The sequence below is a fragment of the Mesoplodon bidens genome (assembly GCF_964165515.1).
Source record: "Mesoplodon bidens genome assembly, chromosome: 7".
NCBI lineage: Eukaryota > Metazoa > Chordata > Mammalia > Artiodactyla > Ziphiidae > Mesoplodon > Mesoplodon bidens.
Window position 1 is genome coordinate 23500266 of NC_138164.1, and position 20292 is coordinate 23520557.

At 38.3% G+C, this 20292-nt stretch overlaps 2 protein-coding genes across 2 annotated transcripts in view; both read right to left on the minus strand.

Annotated features, from left to right (window-relative positions):
- Positions 1–20292, minus strand: part of DDX10 (DEAD-box helicase 10) — a 291661-nt gene that overhangs the window by 68403 nt on the left and 202966 nt on the right. The gene's annotated exons all lie outside the window — the stretch shown is intronic.
- On the minus strand, positions 9257–11991 carry LOC308620140 (ORC ubiquitin ligase 1-like). Its single transcript, XM_081239463.1, has one exon. The coding sequence runs from the start codon at positions 11951–11953 to the stop codon at positions 9800–9802; it is 2154 nt and encodes a 717-aa protein (XP_081095589.1). The 5' UTR covers positions 11954–11991; the 3' UTR covers positions 9257–9799.

A 20292-nucleotide genomic window follows, 5' to 3' on the forward strand; every position in this document is an offset into this window, starting at 1 on the left:
AACCTCAGTTTCTTCATCTGCATAAAGGCGATACATATCTCTTCTTATCTACTTCTCAAGGTTATTAATGGGAACAAGTTAAATAACGGATGTGAAAGTTACTTATAAACTGTAAGGAGCTCTGTTAGGGGATGATCTTCATATTCCTGACGCAGACATAATCATATTATCACCTTGACACAAATTCTTCAAGGACTTTATGTTGCCCATGAGAGATAAGTTCCTTGGCCTGGCACTAAAGAACATCTGCAATCTAACCGCAATATATCCCTCTGGCTTTACCTCCTCATAAAGTAATCTACTTTCAAGTCACATTACACCAGTGTTTATCAGATTGCACATCTTAACTCATTAGTGAACCAGGAAGTCACTGAGTGGACTGTGACTATAATTTTTTTAAAGAAAACAAAATAGAAAATTCTGTGTATGACACATAGTAAGTATTGTTTTGTGAAATTTATCTTTCAATGTTGTTTATACACGTTACTAGGAAGAAATGTAAAACGTGTTTCTTACTCTAGGGTCTAGACCAAAAAAGTGTGGAAAACCCTATAGCGAGCTACTCACTCTTCCACAACCATAACTTCATGATCTTCAATCATCTAGCCTTGCACCCAGACTGCCCTTCTACCTAAACTTTCTGGGTCTTTTTTCCTTATCTGAAAAATGGAGGTAACACAAACAGCCATCTCACAGTGCTACTACAAGCAACAGATCAAAGTCCCTTGTTAAAAGGTATTAAGTGAGATGAGGCACCAAGAGCTTTTCTCTGCCCTTTCTTCTTTCCTGACTGTAAAGCCCAATGACAAGGTAAATAAGTAATGTCAGTAGGCTTAAACACTGGAGGCAAAAGAAAAATGAACCCAGTGAATACCGAGTTGTAATATCTATAAAATTAGGAGTTTCCTATTACCTTGGGTCCCAAGCTACTATTCATATGAAAGAGGCCTTTAAGTCAAACCATATATGAAGGGCTGCCTGAAGACAGAATATAACAATATTTCCTTGATGTCTGAGGGCAAAAATAAAACCATCTGTACTGTAACAGAGTGGTGCCTTCTGGGTCTACTGAGATTCCTGAGGACTCTGTCCCAATACTACTGTGCTTTCAATAATGAGGTCTGTTTTATTAATAATTTTGCTATACATTTTCCTTATCTCATTTGACTGATAATAGAGGACTGGCCTTAAACAAACTACCTATTCTAATTTGCTGTTTATCCCCTGTAGCCTCATAACCCACCAAATCATATTTGTCAGGACTGTGACTAAAATGCAAATCAATGTGTAATGGCTGCAGACCTTCCCTGGAGGCAGACTGCATGTGCTCAGTGCCCAGATGTTGTGACTTCTACGTTGACTGGTCAGAGACTTTTGTTCACTTCCTGGTTCTTGACTCTAGTCATCAGTTTTCAAATAAGTAAGGCATTGTATCAAGGATGAATTAGATTTCAATTTTTTTAATTAATTATGTGCTTAAATTTATACTTCACCTCCCAAGAAGAATCAAATCAAAGTTCCAAATTTCTACTCACACTACTCAATATATGTAGATACAAAACTACTAAAGCATGAGCTGACACATAAACACACATCCCTACATCTGCTCACAACTCTTCATGGCTCTCTACCACCCACTAATAAAGTGCACTCTACTTATTATAACATTTAAGGCCCTCTATTTCCAACCCCAACTTGTACTGCTCCACTTTGAGAACCTCTACCCCTCAGAAAAATTCTGCTGCTAATAACTTGTAACTTAATTCTCCCTTGCTTCTTTTTGATGCCAACTGGGTACATTCAACCCCACTTATTGTCAATATGATTGTTCTATGGCCCATTACAATTAAAGAACTTTCAGGAAGACTTATTTATGCTTCAAGGCTTGACTCAAATGGCCCCCTTTCCTGCAATCCTCTCTTTTTTGAATTCTACAAGTAAAAAATAATCTCTTCAACTTCTGAATTGTTTGTACCTTGTATCATTCATGGGTGGTGCTGCTACTACAATTATGTCCATTATTTTATCTCTTTTACTAGATCTGCCTTCTAGAACAGAAGTTAAATGTAAGAATTTAGACTCAGATAGTCACTTACTGAATGTGAGTCCTTGGACAAATTTATTCAATTTCTCTAAGCCTCCGGTCCCTCCTATCAAATTGTGTTGAGAATACCTACATGTGAGTACTACTAAATAAAATGCCTTAGCATAGTGTACAGTACATAATAGTTTAATACTGGTAGCTATTAAAAATGGCTCTCTGTTACAGATCTTTGTACTCCCTAAAGCAGTCAGTACCTGATACCACCTTGGGTACCAAGTTTTGGAAACCTTAGGGTAATCTTTGACTCATCTCTCCCAGCCTCCTCAGGCCCAATCAGTTATCGTTCTTTGATACCTATATTTCTTGAATACCTTGAATAAAATGTCCTTTCCTCACTAGCCTTCCTAGCCCTCCAACCCAACCACACAATGCAAACAAAACTAATCTTGGTAAGATCACACTGACATTCTAATTACCAAATGGTGTCTGTTTTCAGTTCTCATCCTAGTTTATCTCTTCGTAGCATTTAGCACTTTTGACTCGGTCCTACTTTAAATTCTCTCTCCATACTTCCTAAACCAATATACCAATTTTCCTTCCTCTCCTATCTTTCTGATAATATCTTCTCAATTGTCCTACCTGCCCCTTAAATGTTGCTGTTCCCCAGGATTTGTGACCTGGCTCTTGCCCTGTCATCCACTCTCTGGAGTCAGACCATCTATAGCTTGGAATCTTGAATCGCTGTAGACAAAAAGGTGTACAACCCTCTATGCTAAAATTTCTTCATCTGTTAAATGGGCATAATAATATTATTGCCTGTAACTTCAAGGGCTGAAATTTGTACACTAAAATAAATTTTTAAAAATCCATGGAAAATACTTACAATAGTATCTGACACATGGAAAGCACCATATAAACTTTTTTTTCCCCTTTGTCTTCAACCATTATATATGTAGACAATTCACAAAACTTCTCTGTCATAGCATTCATTATATTGTGCTAACTACAAATTTCTTCCACTAGATTTATAGTTCCTTAAGAGCAGGTTAATTCTATCTTGGAGTTATGAAGGCTAATACATAGTAGGCACTCAAGAAATGTGCGTAGAATAAGTGCATAAATCTTTCTAGGATCATCCTACTGCTTATGTTGGACCCCTCCTTTAATCTTCAGTGCATACCCCACATTCCTGAATCAGCCTAGATCTTTAACTAAGCATTTGGGATCGTCTATGATCTACCAACTTTCTCCAGCTCTAGCTCCTGTTACTCCTCTTGCATACCAGTAAATAGACCCTCCAAAATCAGATGCTTCCCCAAAGCCCCCAAAATGCCAGTCAAATCTTTTAAACTGGAATGGTTATGGTCTCTTGCTGTATTTCTAACACTGGTGACCATACTACACAGAAGAGACAACACACCTGCAAGTAATATTTGGGAAGGTTAGAAAGGATCTAAAAATGACAGAAAATATTTTATCAGCTCTTGAATAAAAAAGGAAATCAAGTAGTAGCTGAAAGGGGCCATACAGAACATCTAGTCCAAGACAACTGCTCATGCCAGGTTACAAACTGACTCAAGAGACTGAGCTTGCATTTATCCACGTATTTCTAGTAGAACGACATTCTACCAAACCAAAAAATGGAAAAGGCTTATTATTAGCACCTGAGGGTTGTAAGCAAGTAAAGGTGCATATCTGGATTTAGACCACCGGCTCTTAACAGGGTGGTGGTAGTATCTTAATTATATACACATATACTGCATGAATACATGCAAATAAACCCTCTCCCCCAGAGATTCCGATGGGAGGAAGGTGAGGAGGGAAGAAGCTAGATATGTGCATTCTGAGGCATCTTTCAGTAATCTGGATTCAACACACTCCAGTCCTGATTTAACCACTGGTTTAAATCCTGGGTAGCTCAGAATTTAGGCAGAAGTGTGTCTAAAAAGGCAACATATAGTAACATTAGAGTGATTCATAGCTCACCAAGCCCTTACACATTTATTATCTTCACAAGAGGCTGACAATGCAGGCAACATCACTACTGTTCTTCTACAGAAGAGGAACTGAGGCTCAGGGGAAAGATGATTGCCATGGATTCCAAAGCTTACTAGCAAGAACTGAACCTGGCTCTTCTATTTCCAAATCTCATGCTCTTTTGGGAGAGCTCTAACCACCTGGCAGTTAATGATAAAAGCTGACCTTAAACCCCAAATCTATAATCTAACATTACTGATGAATTTACAGTGCAGACTACAGTTTCAGTGAATCTTAATTTTTTTCTTTTACTTAGAGATGACTCAGTATTTTTCTTCCTTCTTTCACTTTCTGTTATCCTCAAAGGAACACCACAAAAATACCATGTAACAGCTGTATGGAGAAGGGCAAAAATCTTACGGTTGGTTGTATGCCAGGAGGCAGCAATCAACAGCAGTTGTGTTTAGAATTTAGATAAGACTCATGTTAAAAGCAATTCAATGATGGTTGAAGCTCTCCGACAATATACTTTCTACTTTTCAAAAAAAGCCGCACTAATATAAACAAATGGATAAGATTGAGAGTATATATCATTTCCAACTGAACGAAATGAGATGACTTTACAAAATCAAAATCAAATGTGTCTGTAGTAAAGGGAAAAACTGATGTACACAGCTGAAAATCAAGATAAGTAAAATAAAACAATTGTTCTTAATTCTAGCAGTGATTATCTTACAGTTCAAAGACAGACAAGCAATATGTTTCTTGATACAGGAACTTTTGGATCATGCATACACTATTTCTGCAGCATTTTACAACTTAACAATTGAGATGGAATTGCAAGAAATTTACTCCCTCAAGTAAAGATAAAATGAGGCTATATTAACAGAAAGAATCCACTTCCTCCTCATGAACACTATAAACTGTTACTACTGGACCAGGTACATGACAGATGTTCAGCAAGTACCTGTCAAATTGATGTTTATCTGCAGGTTGCAAAAGGAAAGAAGTAAATACTTAATTCACATAAGACATGCATGGATAATCAGAGTCTAGGGCAAGAACAAGATAAACTAAATGAAAAAAGCCTACTCATGGGAAGATAATCACTTCTTTGATTAGGATCCTTCAAGTTCTGAATATTTCTCAATTTCTGTGTCAGTTATTATTTCAATTTGTGAAGTTACAGTAATTACACATAGGGACCATTCATACTAATGTCTGTTTCATTACCCTTGTGTTCCCTATTCTAAATAAAGTCCAATTCAATAGCTCTTAGTACCATCTCAGAGGGTATGAAGAGTAGAAACCTATACAACATTCTAAGGCCACAAAACCACCTCATAAATTTAGTGTAGAAACCAGAAAATTCACTGGCATAGAAAGGTTTCAAATCTCTGAGCAGCACAATGATTACTGTGCCTCTTTTAGAAAATATGCATTTTATTTTTTAATTTGCATGAGAATTAAAAGAACATTGATTTTCTCATTTGGGAGAAAGTGTATATTAAGTTTTAGGGGGTAAAATATCATACTTCTCAGAACAAGGGGATTTTTAAAAGAAATGTGCATTTGAGGAGTATAAATTATTTTCTTTCATAGCTTTCATAAAACATGGATGACCCTAGGGACTAAGGTTCTTAATACTTCTAGAGTTACAAGAGTTACCTGTATATTTCTAAATCCAAAAATTAAAACATCTAGGTTAAAAATACATATAGAGATCCAGTCTACCACTTCATTTTTTAAAAGAATCTTTTTTAAATTGAAGTATGACATAAATTCAGGAACGTGCAGAAATCATAAGCATACAGCTTGATGAATTTTCACAGAGAATACCCCCAAGTATCCACCACACAAAATAAGAAATCAGAACACTCCCAAGTTCTCTAGAAACCTGCCCTCATGCTCATTTCCAGCAACAACCCGTATTTTCCCCCAAAGGTAATCCCACCACCCTGACTCTTATCCCAAACGTTAGTTTTACTTAAAAAAAAAAAAAAAAACTTTATGTAAATAGAATACTATAGTATTTACTCTTATTCTTTCAAAACTATATACATTTGACCCTTGAACAACGCAGGTTTGAAATATGTGGGTCCACTTATATGTGAATTTTTTTCAGTGAATACGTATCACATGATCATGGTTAGTTGAATCTGCAGATGAGGTACTACAAACACAGAGGGTCAACTGTGAAATTATACTTGGATTTTCCACTGCATGGGGGTTGGCACCACTAACTCCCATGATGTTCAAGGGTCAACTGTAATATTTAATTGTATTAAACACAAAACTTATCCATTCTACACTTTGAGTTATTTCCAAATCTGAGGACTATAAATAGTGCTGCTTTATGAACATCTTTTGGTAAACATGTAGGCATTTCTCTTGGGTATATACCTAGGAGAGGAAGTGGGGGACACAGGGTAGGTATACATTCAGCTTAGTAGACATCACCAAACATTTTTCCCAAGTAGTTAAACTGCTAAAAAGGAAAAGTAAAGCTTATAGAATTATAACGATTTTGTACCAAAATATACAGTGAGTTAGGAAAAGAAACAGAGATAAATTCAAGGTCTCATAATGTAATATTACTCCCTTCTGAACACTGCAGATAATGCTCAAGGCCATCAGGGTGAGAAGATATATTAATGTAAAATCTGAAGGAAAGAAAAAGAATGAACTCCTAAATAATACCAAAAGCATATCAGGTCCTGATACAGAAATCTGAGGTTTGTTTTTTTTAACCTACTAATTAGGTACATGACCTTAACCAAGTCACCTACCTAGCTTCTCCACAGTAAAGCTTTTCAACTGTCAGATAACTATAATGGCTTCTACTTATTACATAAGTTGATTAATCAAGTGTGATAACATTGATAAAAGCACTTTGAAAAGGATAAATGCTATGTGACATTACAGAAAATTTATATCAACAGTCTAAAAACAACAAATTCTGGAGTTCTCATCAAGTAAAGAATCTTTGAACCCTATAATATATATCAATAATAGTTAACAGGCAAAGGAAAAAATATTCCTGTATAAAATATTGCAGACATCTGGCTACATCTTTACCCAAAGCGAGAAAACACAGCAAACAGGAAATCATTTAATGTTGCTGATAATAACTGCAATAATAAGAGTAATAAAATTAGCTGAACAGAGCTCTATAGTTATAACACATTTCATATATAATTCTTTAGACGATTGAAAAAAAAGATGTCAATGAGAAAAATAAGTCTTCTCAACAAAATTTCTGGTATATTTGATTACCTAAAGGAACAAATTCTTCTAGCCACTAACTTTTCTCTTTAGAACACTGGCTTACGGTGCTCTCTAACAGCAGTTATTATAACTTAAAGAAGGGGCGATACTCAACGCGCCTTACGCCCGGCGCCAGAAAAGGCCCTTACAAGGGCCATATCTCTTGTGCCTGTGGCCACCAGCTTCCCTGCACATTTGGAGCCATCCCGTGATCCAAGCAGTCATACCACCTCTGTGCCCTGTCCTCACTGGGGCACACCCAACAGCTCCAGGGCAGCCTCAGAACCAGACTCTGTGGGTGAACCACATGCAGAGGTTGGGATAAAACCAAAGCTGAACCCCAGGGATGGAGTGACTAAGGAAAAAGATCGAAAATCTTTCCGTCAGCTGTACAAGCTGCAGGTTAAATCCCACGATCAGCTAGGTAGATCCTGCATCTATGGTATATATGAGTAGACAATGAGTGTTCCCACAAATGAAAACGGTCTAGCTCTGGCAGCTGTGAACTTTGGGGCCAAGCCCACACAGGAACTGGGCCAGATCAGAGTCTGAGTGGTTCCCACAGGGCCCACAGCAGGTCCAGAGACCAGTCCAGAGGCAAACGAGGGTCTCTTGGGGAGGCGGAGGTGGGCGGTGGCCCACAGTGTGTGCAAAGACACTTACCCCAGGGAAACAATTACTACTATTAATTTTATTATGTTTTGATTCATTCTGTTGTTGGTTCTGGCTGTTATTTTGGTCTTCTTTTCTTTACCTTATTTGTTTGTTGTTGTTTTAGGTTTTTTTTTGTCATTTGGAATCTTCATGTTTCACAGCATTTTTTACTTTTTTAATATATTTCTATTTTTATTTTGCTTTTCTCTTATTCTGTGTTCTTTTTTTTTTTTTTTTTGCGGTATGCAGGCCTCTCACTGGTGTAGCCTCTCCCATTGCAGAGCACAGGCTCCGGACGCGCAGGCTCAGTGGCCATGGCTCACAGGCCTAGCCGCTCCACGGCATGTGGGATCTTCCCAGACCGGGGCATGAACCCGTGTCCCCTGCATTGGCAGGTGGACTCTCTGCCACTGCGCCACCAGGGAAGCCCTTATTCTGTGTTCTTTTACCTTATTTTTTTCTTCTTCTTCTTCTTCAATATATTTTAGGTTTTTAATATTTCCATTTCCACTTTGCTTTTCTGTTGTTCTGTTATTTCTCCCTTTTTATTTTATTTTATTATTACTATTTTTCAATCATGTTTATCAGTTTGTTCTATTTCCTTGCCTGATTCTTTTTTTTTTTTTTACAGTGCTTATGACATCCTTTATTCAATTCACATAGAAAAGCATGCAGTATTACTGTAAAACAGTACAGTATTAATGTAAAACGTTCAGTGCACATTAGATAAACAAGTCATTAACACAAAAACCATTTTTAAAGGCCTATATGGGCATACCAAACATGTTTAGAATAATATACTTTTCAGAATCTAAATTAAAAATTGTGCTTAGCTCACCTATTCTCACCCCCTTTACACTCTTCATGAAAAAGTTTTTTGGGGCCTACATAAAAGATCATCTTTTAGCCAACTGAAACTTCTTTTTCTTAAGTAAGGAAAACAGTGCAAGCAAGAATGCTACCATGCATACAGTTTCCATGAAGAACAGTAACATGCAAACAAGAACTTTACCACTCCAAAAAAAGTTCCCCTGGGACATAAGTGGATCAAGAACTTGGCAATGAGTGCTTCTGCACCTGTATATCTGAAACGATGAAGCTACCATGTTTAGGCTCCTCCAAACACAACTGTTCCATGACTTCTTGCTAAAATAGGCTCAATTTCTGATTTTCAACACACACAAAAAGATAAGTGAATGAAAGCTACCTGACATAAAACAAGTATTTTCATATAGAAAATGTATTCTTTCATACTAGCAACACATTTTCACAAAAACTGGACAGAACACAATGTTAAAAATGCAAACATGTACATCAAAGTAGATGAGTATTGGCCTAAGGTTCGAGTGCTATTTCTCCATCATGACCTTGAATAAAAGTTAGGCTATCACTAAACATAAATAAAAAGGGGCAGGCAAAATAATTTCCACCCTAGGAAAAGCTTTAAAGAAACTAAGTGTCTTATGAGCAGTATGTGGCCAACACCAAAAGTTTTATTTTAAAAATCCAAGTTCTGAAGATAACTGAGGCTTACTAATAGGCCATTGTACCTGAATAGTTAAATCAAGATTCAAGAAAACAAAATATACCCAAACCAGATACGTATAATATTCATTAAAAAGAAACTCTCACCCTACCTTTTCTGGTCAAAAAGATCCCCAAATGAAAATGAAAAAGACTAAATTCTTCAAAGTGAACAAAAGTATCCTGGGTACAGGCTAATCCACCATTCTGACTTGACACCTGACAAAAGATTATCAATTCAAAATGGTATAGAGCTTTTATGAGGGGAAAAACTAACTTTGAAATCTTACATTCCTCTCAGGACAAAAACATAAATGACACCTTTCTAATGAGTCAACTTTTAGTTGCTTTTGATGGGCTGGCATTGGAAAGGCTGCTCTGGATTTTTCTTTTTGTTGATTGATTCACATTTTTATTCCTCTTTTCGGGCACAAAGGAAGCAGACCAAGGAGACTGAAGGTGGTTATGAAGACCATGCATCTCTGAGGACATCTTAAACAAAGATGACCCAAACCTTTGATCTTCAAACAGCCTGTGTGAACTGCTTAACAAAACACCCTGGGAAAACTCAGTCTGAAACAAACAGCTTGGGGGTTTGATTTCATTGGTTCCTGGGTTAGAACTGGGATGGAGTGAAAAATCTTCATACATTTCCTGGTCCGATGGAGAGAGGAGAAAAAAAGAATTGGGTTTCCATTCATTTCCATTTTCTAACTGATCAGTAGTTAGAGAACCTTTAGAAAGGTTTGGTTTAGTTCTTTCTTCCAGCTTATCTGGTTCCTCAAGGAATTCACTGCATTGAGATGACTTTGCTAAGCCATCCAAATCCGATGACTTAAAACCGTTATTACAAGGGCTCTTGCTGTTGTCTGACTCTGACATCATTGAATCCAGCTCCGAGATTTTGTCAAGGTAAGCTGCATCCATTGATGCTTCGCTGGATGTTCTTGTCCGATTCATTTCAAAGGAGCGGAGAGAATTCAACCTCTTGGATAAACATGAACCTGATTTCTCACTCAATTTTGAAGAAATTTCTCCAACACAATTTGCTATCGTGTTCTCTTCTGAGCTTTCAAAATCCAAGCTGGGGGCATAGCTCGTGGAACAACAATCCCAAAACCCCGTCTTTGGGGAAGTAAAACATTCTGATTTCTTTTCACTTTCACTTCTATCATCTTCTGAAGAATCTTTATTACAAACATTTGGAGAATCACAAAAATCATCAAACACCAATTTTCTCAGATGGTTTGAGTGCTTTCTGGAACCTCCTGCTTTGACCACAGAGCTCTCTCTATTTTCTGGCATATTGAGCTGAAGGCAACTAAGGGACAAAGGAGTACACGGAGCTGGAAGATCATAGAGTTCTTCGTCTTTGTAGGATACACAATCACTTGGCTTATTACCCCATTCTCTTTCCAAATAAGTATCCATACTTGTATCTGTCACATCTAACATTATTTCCACCCGTTTGTGATATAAGTCTTTGTTCTTAGAAAAATTTGGTTCTGTTTTGCTGGTGCTTTCCTGTCTGACAGAACTGCTAGAAGGTTTTGCCAGGTGTGAATTCAAGGTTGATGAGCCAAGCTGCTTTCTGGCACCATCACCTTGATTCTTGGATGCCATATCCTCCTCGGTGCCTTTGCTCCCCTTGCCATCTGTGGAAAGTGCTCTCTGGCAAATGGAATTCATAGCTTCCTTCTCATCACTTGAATTTTTTAGCTGTGTAATTTGAGATTCTAGTTCCTCTATATATTTATCACTTCGTTCCAGGGCTTTCTTGAGGCGACTGGTTTCACGTTCATACTGTTCTACTTTGGACTGAAGAGCAGCTACCGTAAACCTTCCAAACTTCTGGGGTGATCTGTTATCAACTTCAGCTTTCAGTCGTAAATTCTCCCTCACCAGGCCACCATTTTCCAATTTCAATTTTTTATTTGCCTCCTTCAACTTTTCCACATCATATTTCACTTTTTCATAGATTTCATTAGCTGTTCTAAGTTTTTTCTTCCACTCTGCTACAGTTTCTGGGTCAATTTTACTTGGATTATCTGCAACTGGATGTTTGTCTTCATTTTGGTTGCCCTGCATCAAGGTTAAAGGATCCAGAATAGTCTTGATCTGTGACTCCAAGCTGAGATTTTTACTCTTAAGCTCTTCTACCTCTTTCTGTAGACAATCTATTTCATCCTCATATTCTTTGTGGAGTAATTCAAGTCTAGTTTTCCGAAGGTGCTTCCTGACTGTATGGCTTAGTATAGGTTCACTTTCACTTGTTCCTCCAATAATCTCTTTGCAAGGATTTTCAGGAGTGATGGGGACTCTGCAGGCTGGACATTGGCTATTATTCTTCAACCACAAATCGATACAAATTGAACAAAATACATGGTTGTTGATGCATATGACAGGCTGGCGTACCTTCCCCAAGCAGCTGTGGCACGTGATGGGCAGAGTGAGCGACAATGTAACGTTCTGCACGGTCTGAGCCATGGCAGCGTTCAGAATCCCGCCAACACGGAAGTCCTCCTTGCCTGATTCTTGAGCTGGCACACTGCTATGGTTTTGTTTTTAGGTTTTGTGTTTTTGTTAGTTTTGATTCTAATTGTTTGATTTCATTTTTGAGTTCTATTTTTCTGGTTGTTCTCTTGCTTTTTGTTTTATATGGTTCTGTTTTTGTTTCTTTTCCATGTGTGTTTCCCTGCTTCTGCTTTTGTTTGTTTGATTTTATTTTTACCATTTATCTGGGGTTTTGTTTATCTTTTTTTTGTACATATATTTTCTATTTTATTTGTTTATATTTATATGTTCCTTTTCTATTGTTTTGTCTTCTTTCCCCTTTCTTTTTTTTTATCATCATTTTTGCCAGTTTGTTTTCTCTCTTTGCTTCATTCTTCAGTTGGTACTCTGCTTTGGTTTTGTTTTCTGGTTTTGTGTTTTCTCAGTTTTCTTTTTAATTGTTTGATTTCATTCTTAGGTTCTTTTGTTTGTCTAGTTGTTCTCTTGCTTTTTGTTTTATTTGGTTCTGTTTTTATTTCTTTTGTGAGTGTGCATGTTTCCTTGTTTCAGTTTTTGTTTGTTTGATTTAAATTTTTACCATTTGTCTGAGGTTTAGTTAATCTTTTTTTTTTTTTTTTTCCAATCCCCTTAATTGCCAGGACAAGAGACTTGAGGGGTCTTGGTTCCTTGAGCGGAAGTCAGGCCTGAGGCCCTGGGGTGGGATCACCAAGTCCAGGATGCCGGAACACTAGAGAATTCCCGGCCCAGGAAAGATTAATCGCAGAGAGAGCTCTCACGGAGGCCTCTATCTGAATCCAAGATGTGGCTCCACCCAACTGCCAGCAAAAACCAGCACTGGACGCCTCATACCAAACAACAAACAAGACAGAAACACAAACCAACCCACCAGCACACAGACTTCCTAAAGTCATACTAAGCTCACAGACACCCAAAAACACACCACCTGACACGGCCCTGCTAATCAGAGGGAAAACACTCAGCTCCACCCACCGGAACGCAGGCACAAGTCCCGCCCATCAGGAAGCCTACACAAGCCACTGGCCAACCTCACCACCAGGGGCAGAGAATAGAAGCAAGAGGAACTACCACCCTGCAGCCTAGAGAAAGGAGACCTCAAATACTGTAAATGAGACAAAATGAGAACACAGAGAAATATCTTGCAGGCAAAGGAGCAAGGTAAAAACAAATAAAACCCAATAAATGAAGAGGAAATAGGCAAACTACCTAAAATAGAATTCAGAATAATGATAGTAAAGATGATCCAAAATCTCAGAAATAGAGAAAATACAAGAAACGTTTAACAAGAACCTAAAAGAACTAAAGAGCAAACAATCAGTAATGAACAACACAATAACTGGAATTAAAAATACTCTAGAAGGAAGCAATAGCAGAATAACTGAGGCGGAAGAACGGATATGTGAGCTGGAAGATAGAATGGTGGAAATAACTGCCACAGAGCAGAATAAAGAAAAAAGAATGCAAATATGGAGGACAGTCTCAGAGACCTCTGGGACAACACTAAGCACACCAACATTTGAATTATAGGCATCCCGGAAGAACAAGAAAAAAAAACAAGGGTCTGAGAAAATATTTGAAGAGATTATAGCTGAAAACTTCTCCATCATGGAAAAGTAAATAGTCAATGAAGTCCAAGAAGCGCAGGGAGCCCCATACAGGAGAAACACACCAAGACACGCATTAATCAAATGAACAAAAATTACACACAAAGAAAAAATATTAAAAGCAACAAATAACATACAAGGGAATTCCCATAAGGTTAACAGCTGATCTCTCAGCAGAAACTCTACAGGCCAGAAGGGAGTGGCAAAATATATTTAAAGTGATGGAAGGGAAAAACCTACAACCAAGATTACTCAACCCAGCAAGGATCTCATTCAGATTTCACAGAGAAATCAAAAGCTTTACAGACAACTGAAAGGTAAGAGAATTCACCACCACCAAACCAGCTTTACAACAAATGCTAAAGGAACTTCTCTAGGCAGGAAACACAAGACAAGGAAAAGACCTACAAAAACAAACCCAAAACAAGAAAATGGTAATAGGAACATACATATCAATAATTCCCTTAAATGTAAATCGATTAAATGCTCCAACCAAAAGACAGAGACTGGCTGAATAGATACAAAAACAAGACCCATATATATGCTGTCTATAAGAGACCCACTTCAGACCTAGGGACACATACAGACTGAAAGTGAGAGGATGGAAAAAGATATTCTGTGCAAATGGAAATCAAAAGAAAACTGGAGTAGCAACACTCATATCAGACAAAATAGACTTTAAAATAAAGACCATTACAAGAGACAAGGAATGACACTACATAACAATCAAGGGACCAATCCAAGAAGAAGACATAACAATTGTAAATATCTATTCACCCAACACAAGAGAACCTTAACACATAAGGCAAATGGTAACAGCCATAAAAGGGGAAATGGACAGTAACACAATAAAATTAGGGGACTTTAACACCCCACTTACATCAATGGACCAATCATACAAGCAGACAATAAATGAGGAAACACAAGCTTTAAATCACACATTAGACCAGATGGACTTAATAGATGTTTATAGGATATTCCATCCACAAACAACAGAATACACTTTCTTCTCAAGTGCTCATGGAACGTTCTCCAGGATAGATCACATCTTGGGTCACAAATCAAGCCTTGGTAAATTTAAGAAAACTGAAATACTATCAAGCATCTTTTCCAACCACAGGGCTATGAGACTAGATACCAACTACATGAATAAAACCGTAAAAAATACAAACACACACAGGCTAAACAATACGCTACTAAAAAACCAAGCGATCACTGAAGAAATCGAACAGGAAATAAAATACCTAGAAACAAATGACAATGAAAACATGACGACTCAAAACCTATGGGATGCGGCAAAAGCAGTTCTAAGAGGGAAGTTTACAGCAATACAATCCTACCTCAAGAAACAAGAAAGATCTCAAACAACCTAACCTTACACCTAAAGCAATTAGAGAAAGAAGAACAAAGAAACAGAAAAACCCAAGTCAGCAGAAGGAAAGAAATCATAAAGATCAGATCAGAAATAAATGAAAAAGAAATGAAACAATATCAAGAATCAACAAAACTAAAAGTAGGTTCTTTGAGAAGATAAACAAAATTGATAAACCATTAGCCAGACTCATCAGGAAAAAAAGGGAGAAGACTCAAATCAACAGAACTAGAAATGAAAAAGGAGAAGTAACAACTGACACTGGAGAAATACAAAGGATCAGGAGAGACTACTACAAGCCAATAAAATGCACAACCTGGAAGAAATGGACAAATTCTTAGAAAAGTACAACCTTCCAAGATTGAACCAGGAAGAAATAGAAAATATGAACAGACCAATCACAAGCACTGAAATTGAAACTGTGATTAAAAATCTTCCAACAGGGACTTCCATGGTGGTGCAGTGGGTAAGACTCGGTGTTCCCAGTGCAGGGGGGCCCAGATTCAACCCCTGTTCACAGAACTAGATCCCACATGCAGGCCGCAACTAAGAAGCCCACATGCCGCAAATAAACCCAGCAGAGCCAAACTAAATAATAAATAAAATTAAATAAATAATAAATTAAAAAAATCTTCCAGCAAACAAAAGCCCAGGGCCAGATGGCTTCACATGCAAATTCTACCAAACATTTAGAGAAGAGCTAACACCTACCCTTCTCAAACTCTCCCAAAATACAGCAGAGGAGGGACACTGAAACTTATTCTACAAGCCACCGTCACCCTGATACCAAAACCAGGCCAAGATATCACAAAAAGAGAAAATTACAGGCCAATATCACTAATGAACATAGATGCAAAAATCCTCAACAACGTATTAGCAAACAGAATCCAACAACACATTAAAAGGATCACACACCATGATCAAGTGGGGTTTATCCCAAGGGTGCAAGGAATCTTCAATATACCCAAATCAATCAATGTGATACACCACATTAACAAACTGAAGGACAAAAACCATGATAATCTCGATAGATGCAGAAAAAGCTTTTGACAAAATTCAACACCCATTTATGATAAAAACTCTCCAGAAAGTGGACATAGAGCGAACCTACCTCAACATAATAAAAGCTGTATATGACAAACCCACAGCAAACATCATTCTCAATGGTGAAAAACCGAAAGCATTTACTCTAAGATCAGGAACAAGACAAGGGTGCCCACTCTCACCACTATTATTCAACATAGTTTTGGAAGGTATAGCCATGGCAATCAGAGAAGAAAAAGAAATAAAAGGAGTACAAATTGGAAAAGAAGAAGTAAAACTGTCACTGTTTGCAGATGAAATGATACTATACATAGAAAATCCTAAAGATGCCACCAGAAAACTACTAGAGCTAATCAATGAATTTGGTAAAGCAGCAGGATACAAAATTAATGCACAGAAATCTCTTGCATTCCTATACACTAACAATAAATCAGAAAGAGAAATTAAGGAAATGCTCCCATTTACCGCTGCAACAAAAAGAATAAAATACCTGGGAATAAACCTACATAAGGAGGCAAAAGACCTATATGCAGGATACTATAAGACAGTGATGAAAGAAATCAAAGACGATACAAACAGTGGAGAGATATATTATGTTCTTGGATTGGAAGAATCAACATCGTGAAAATGACTATATTACCCAAAGCAACCTACAGATTCAGTGCAATCCCTATCAAATTACCACTGGCATTTTTCACAGAACTAAAACAAGAAATTTTACAATTTGAATGGAAACAAAAAAGACCCCGAGTAGCCAAAGCCATCCTGCGAAAGAAAAACGGAGCTGGAGGAATCAGGCTCCCGGACTTCAGATTATACTATAAAGTTACAGTAATCAAGACAGTATGGTACTGGAAGAAAAACAGAAATATAGATCAATATAACAGGATAGAAAGCCCAGAGATAAACCCATGCACATATGGTCACCTTATCTTTGACAAAGGAGGCAAGAATATATAATGGAGAAAAGACGGCCTCTTCAGTAAGTAGTGCTGGGAAAACTGGATAGCTACATGTAAAAGAATGAAAATAGAACACTTCCTAACACCATATACAAATATAAACTCAAAATGGATTAAAGACCTAAATGTAAGGCCAGACACTATAAAACTCTTAGAGGAAAACATAGGCAGAACACTCTATGACATAAATCATAGCAAGATCTTTTTTGGTCCACCTCCTAGAGTAATGGAAATAAAAACAAAAATAAACAAATGGCACCTAATGAAACTGAAAAGCTTTTGCACAGCAAAGGAAACCATAAACAAGATGAAAAGACAACCCTTGGAATGGAAGAAAATATTTGCAAACGAAGCTACTGACAAAGGATTAATCTCCAAAATATACAAGCAGCTCCTGCAGCTCAGTATCAAAAAACAAACAAGTCTAACCAAAAATGGGCAGGAGACCTAAAGAGACATTTCTCCCCAGAAGACATACAGACAACAAACACATGAAAAGATGCTCAACATCACTAACTGTTAGAGAAATGCAAATCAAAACCACAAGGATGTATCACCTCACACCGGTGAGGATGGCCATAATCAAAAAATCTAGAAAGTAAATGCTGTAGAGGGTGTGGAGAAAAGGGAACCCTCCTGCAGTGTTGGTGGGAATGTAAATTGATACAGCCACTATGGAGAACAGTATGGAGGTTCCTTAAAAAACTAAAAATAGAACTACCATACGACCCAACAATCCCACTACTGGGCATATACCCTGAGAAAACCATAATTCAAAAAGAGACATGTATCACAATGTTCACTGCAGCACTACTTACAGTATCCAGGACATGGAACCAACCTAAGTGTCCATCAACAGATGAATGGATAAAGAAGATGTGGCACATATATACAATGTCATATGACTCAGCCATAAAAAGGAACGAAATTGAGTTATTTGTAATGACGTGGATGGACCTAGAGTCTGTCATACAAAGTGAAGTAAGTCAGAAAGAGAAAAACAAATACCGTATGCTAACACATATATATGGAATCTAAAAAAACGGTACTGATGAACCTAGTGGCAGGGCAGGAATAAAGATGCAGACGTAGAGAACAGACTTGAGGACACAGTGGGGGAAGGGGAAGCTGGGATGAAGTGAGAGAGTAGCACTGACATATATACACTACCAAATGTAAAATGGATGGCTAGTGGGAAGCAGCTGCATAGCACAGGGAGATCAACTCGATGCTTTGTGACAATCTAGAGGGGCAGGATAGGGAGGGTGGGAGGGAGGTTCGAGAGGGAGGGGATATGGGGATACATATAGCTGATTCACTTTGTTGTGCAGCAGAAACTAACATCACATTGTGAAGCAATTATACTCTAATAAAGATGTAAAAAAAATTTTTTTTTAATTTACAAAAGAAGGGGCAATAAAGCTTAGCCACTTTATACTCCACAAAGAACACAGGAGTGAGTAAAAGTTCACCCCCCACAAAGAGGTTTCCTTATTCACTGAAAAGTATTTCACACAGGAGTAGTAACCCTAAACACTTGAAAATTAGGAATCAGCTTTATCCTCCCATCAAACTCCAAGATCAGGAATGGCCTTTAGGAATTAATACAAAACTTCTATCCATTGACTGTTCAAGGAGTGTGCATCAGGATGGTGGAGTGGGAAGATCCTGAGCTCACCTCCTCCTACAGACACATCAAAACTACAACTACACACAGAATAACTATCTCTGAGAACAAACTGAAGACTAGCAGAACAGATTTTTTATAATTAAAGGATATAAAGAAAAGACCATACTGAGACTGGTAGGAAAGGCAGAGACATAGTCTAATCAAAACCTACACCCATGATACAGTGACACACAAGTGGGAGGGATGTCACAACTATGGAGGTCTCCCCTGAGGAGCCATGAGTCCAAGCCCCACATCAGGTTCCCCAGCCTGGGAAACCTGGACCAGGAGGATCAGCTCCCATTACATCTGGCTTTGAAAAGTCATGGAGCTTACGTGTGGGAGAGCTGGAGGAAATCAGCTGTGGGAAACTGAGACTCCTGTTGAAGGGCCTGCATACTAGCTCACTCACTCCAAGTCCCAGCACAGAGGCAGGAGCTTAAAAAGCACTTGGGTAATACAAGAAGATTCACTGACTAATTTTATGGTGTATGCCATGGATTTGGTAGAACTTTCTCCTGGGACAAAAGCACTGGCAAGCACCATTTTTTTTTCCTTCTACCTAGCTGGCCTGGCACTAGTGGCACCATGTCTGTCACCTCTCCATCAACCTAGCTAATACCATGCACTGTGCTGCAATGCCCCCCTAAGAACCTGCCCTGCCTAGCACCCCTCCAAAGCAGCTCCCACTCCAAAGGGCAAGCTCCACACAACAGCGCACCTGCAAGAGTTGCAGCCGGGGCTCATAGCCAGTCACACTGGGGGCCAGCTCCACACATCAGTGTGCCCAAAGCAGTCCCAGCCAGCCAAGCATAGGGCCAGACCCACTCACCAGCACACATGTAGCAGTCACAGCCAGGGCTCAGAGACAGCCAAAGATGGGCCCCACCCACCAAGGTGTCCACAACAGTCATATCAAAGCCACCCAGCCAGCTGGCCTAGGGGCCAAACACATCCACAGGAATAATGGCCCAACCACAACAGAGGGCATATGCAGGCCGCGCAGGAGATACTGCTAGAGCACCTGGCTCTGGTGACAAGGGGGGATTGCAAAACTTGGCCCCACAGGACACCATCTACATAAGACCACTCTTTAAAACTGGGAGACACAGCTGATATACTTTATACACAGAAACAAACATAAGAGAGTTAGGAAAAATGAGAAGATAAAGGAATATCTACCAAATGAAAGAACAAGACAAAACCTCAGAAAAAGAACTAAATGAAATGGAGATAAGCAGTCTTCCAGATAAGGAATTCAAAGAAATAGTCATAAAGATGCTCACCAAAACTGGAAAAAGAATGGATGAACTCAAGTGAAAACTTCAACAAAGAGGCAGAAAATATAAAAACAAACCAGTAAGAACTGAAGAATATAATAACTGATATAAAAAATATACTTGAAGGCATCAACAGCAGATTAGAGAAGAATGGATCAGCAATCTGGAAGACAACGCAGTGAAAATCACCCAAACCAAAAAACAAAAAGAAGAAATATTTTTTTTTAAATGGGGATAGTTTAAGGACCTCTTGGACAACACTAAGCATACTAACATTCACATTATAGGGGTCTCAAAAGGAGAAGAAAAAGAGAAAAGACAGAAAACCTATGTGGCTGAAATCTTCCCTAACCTGGCCCAAGG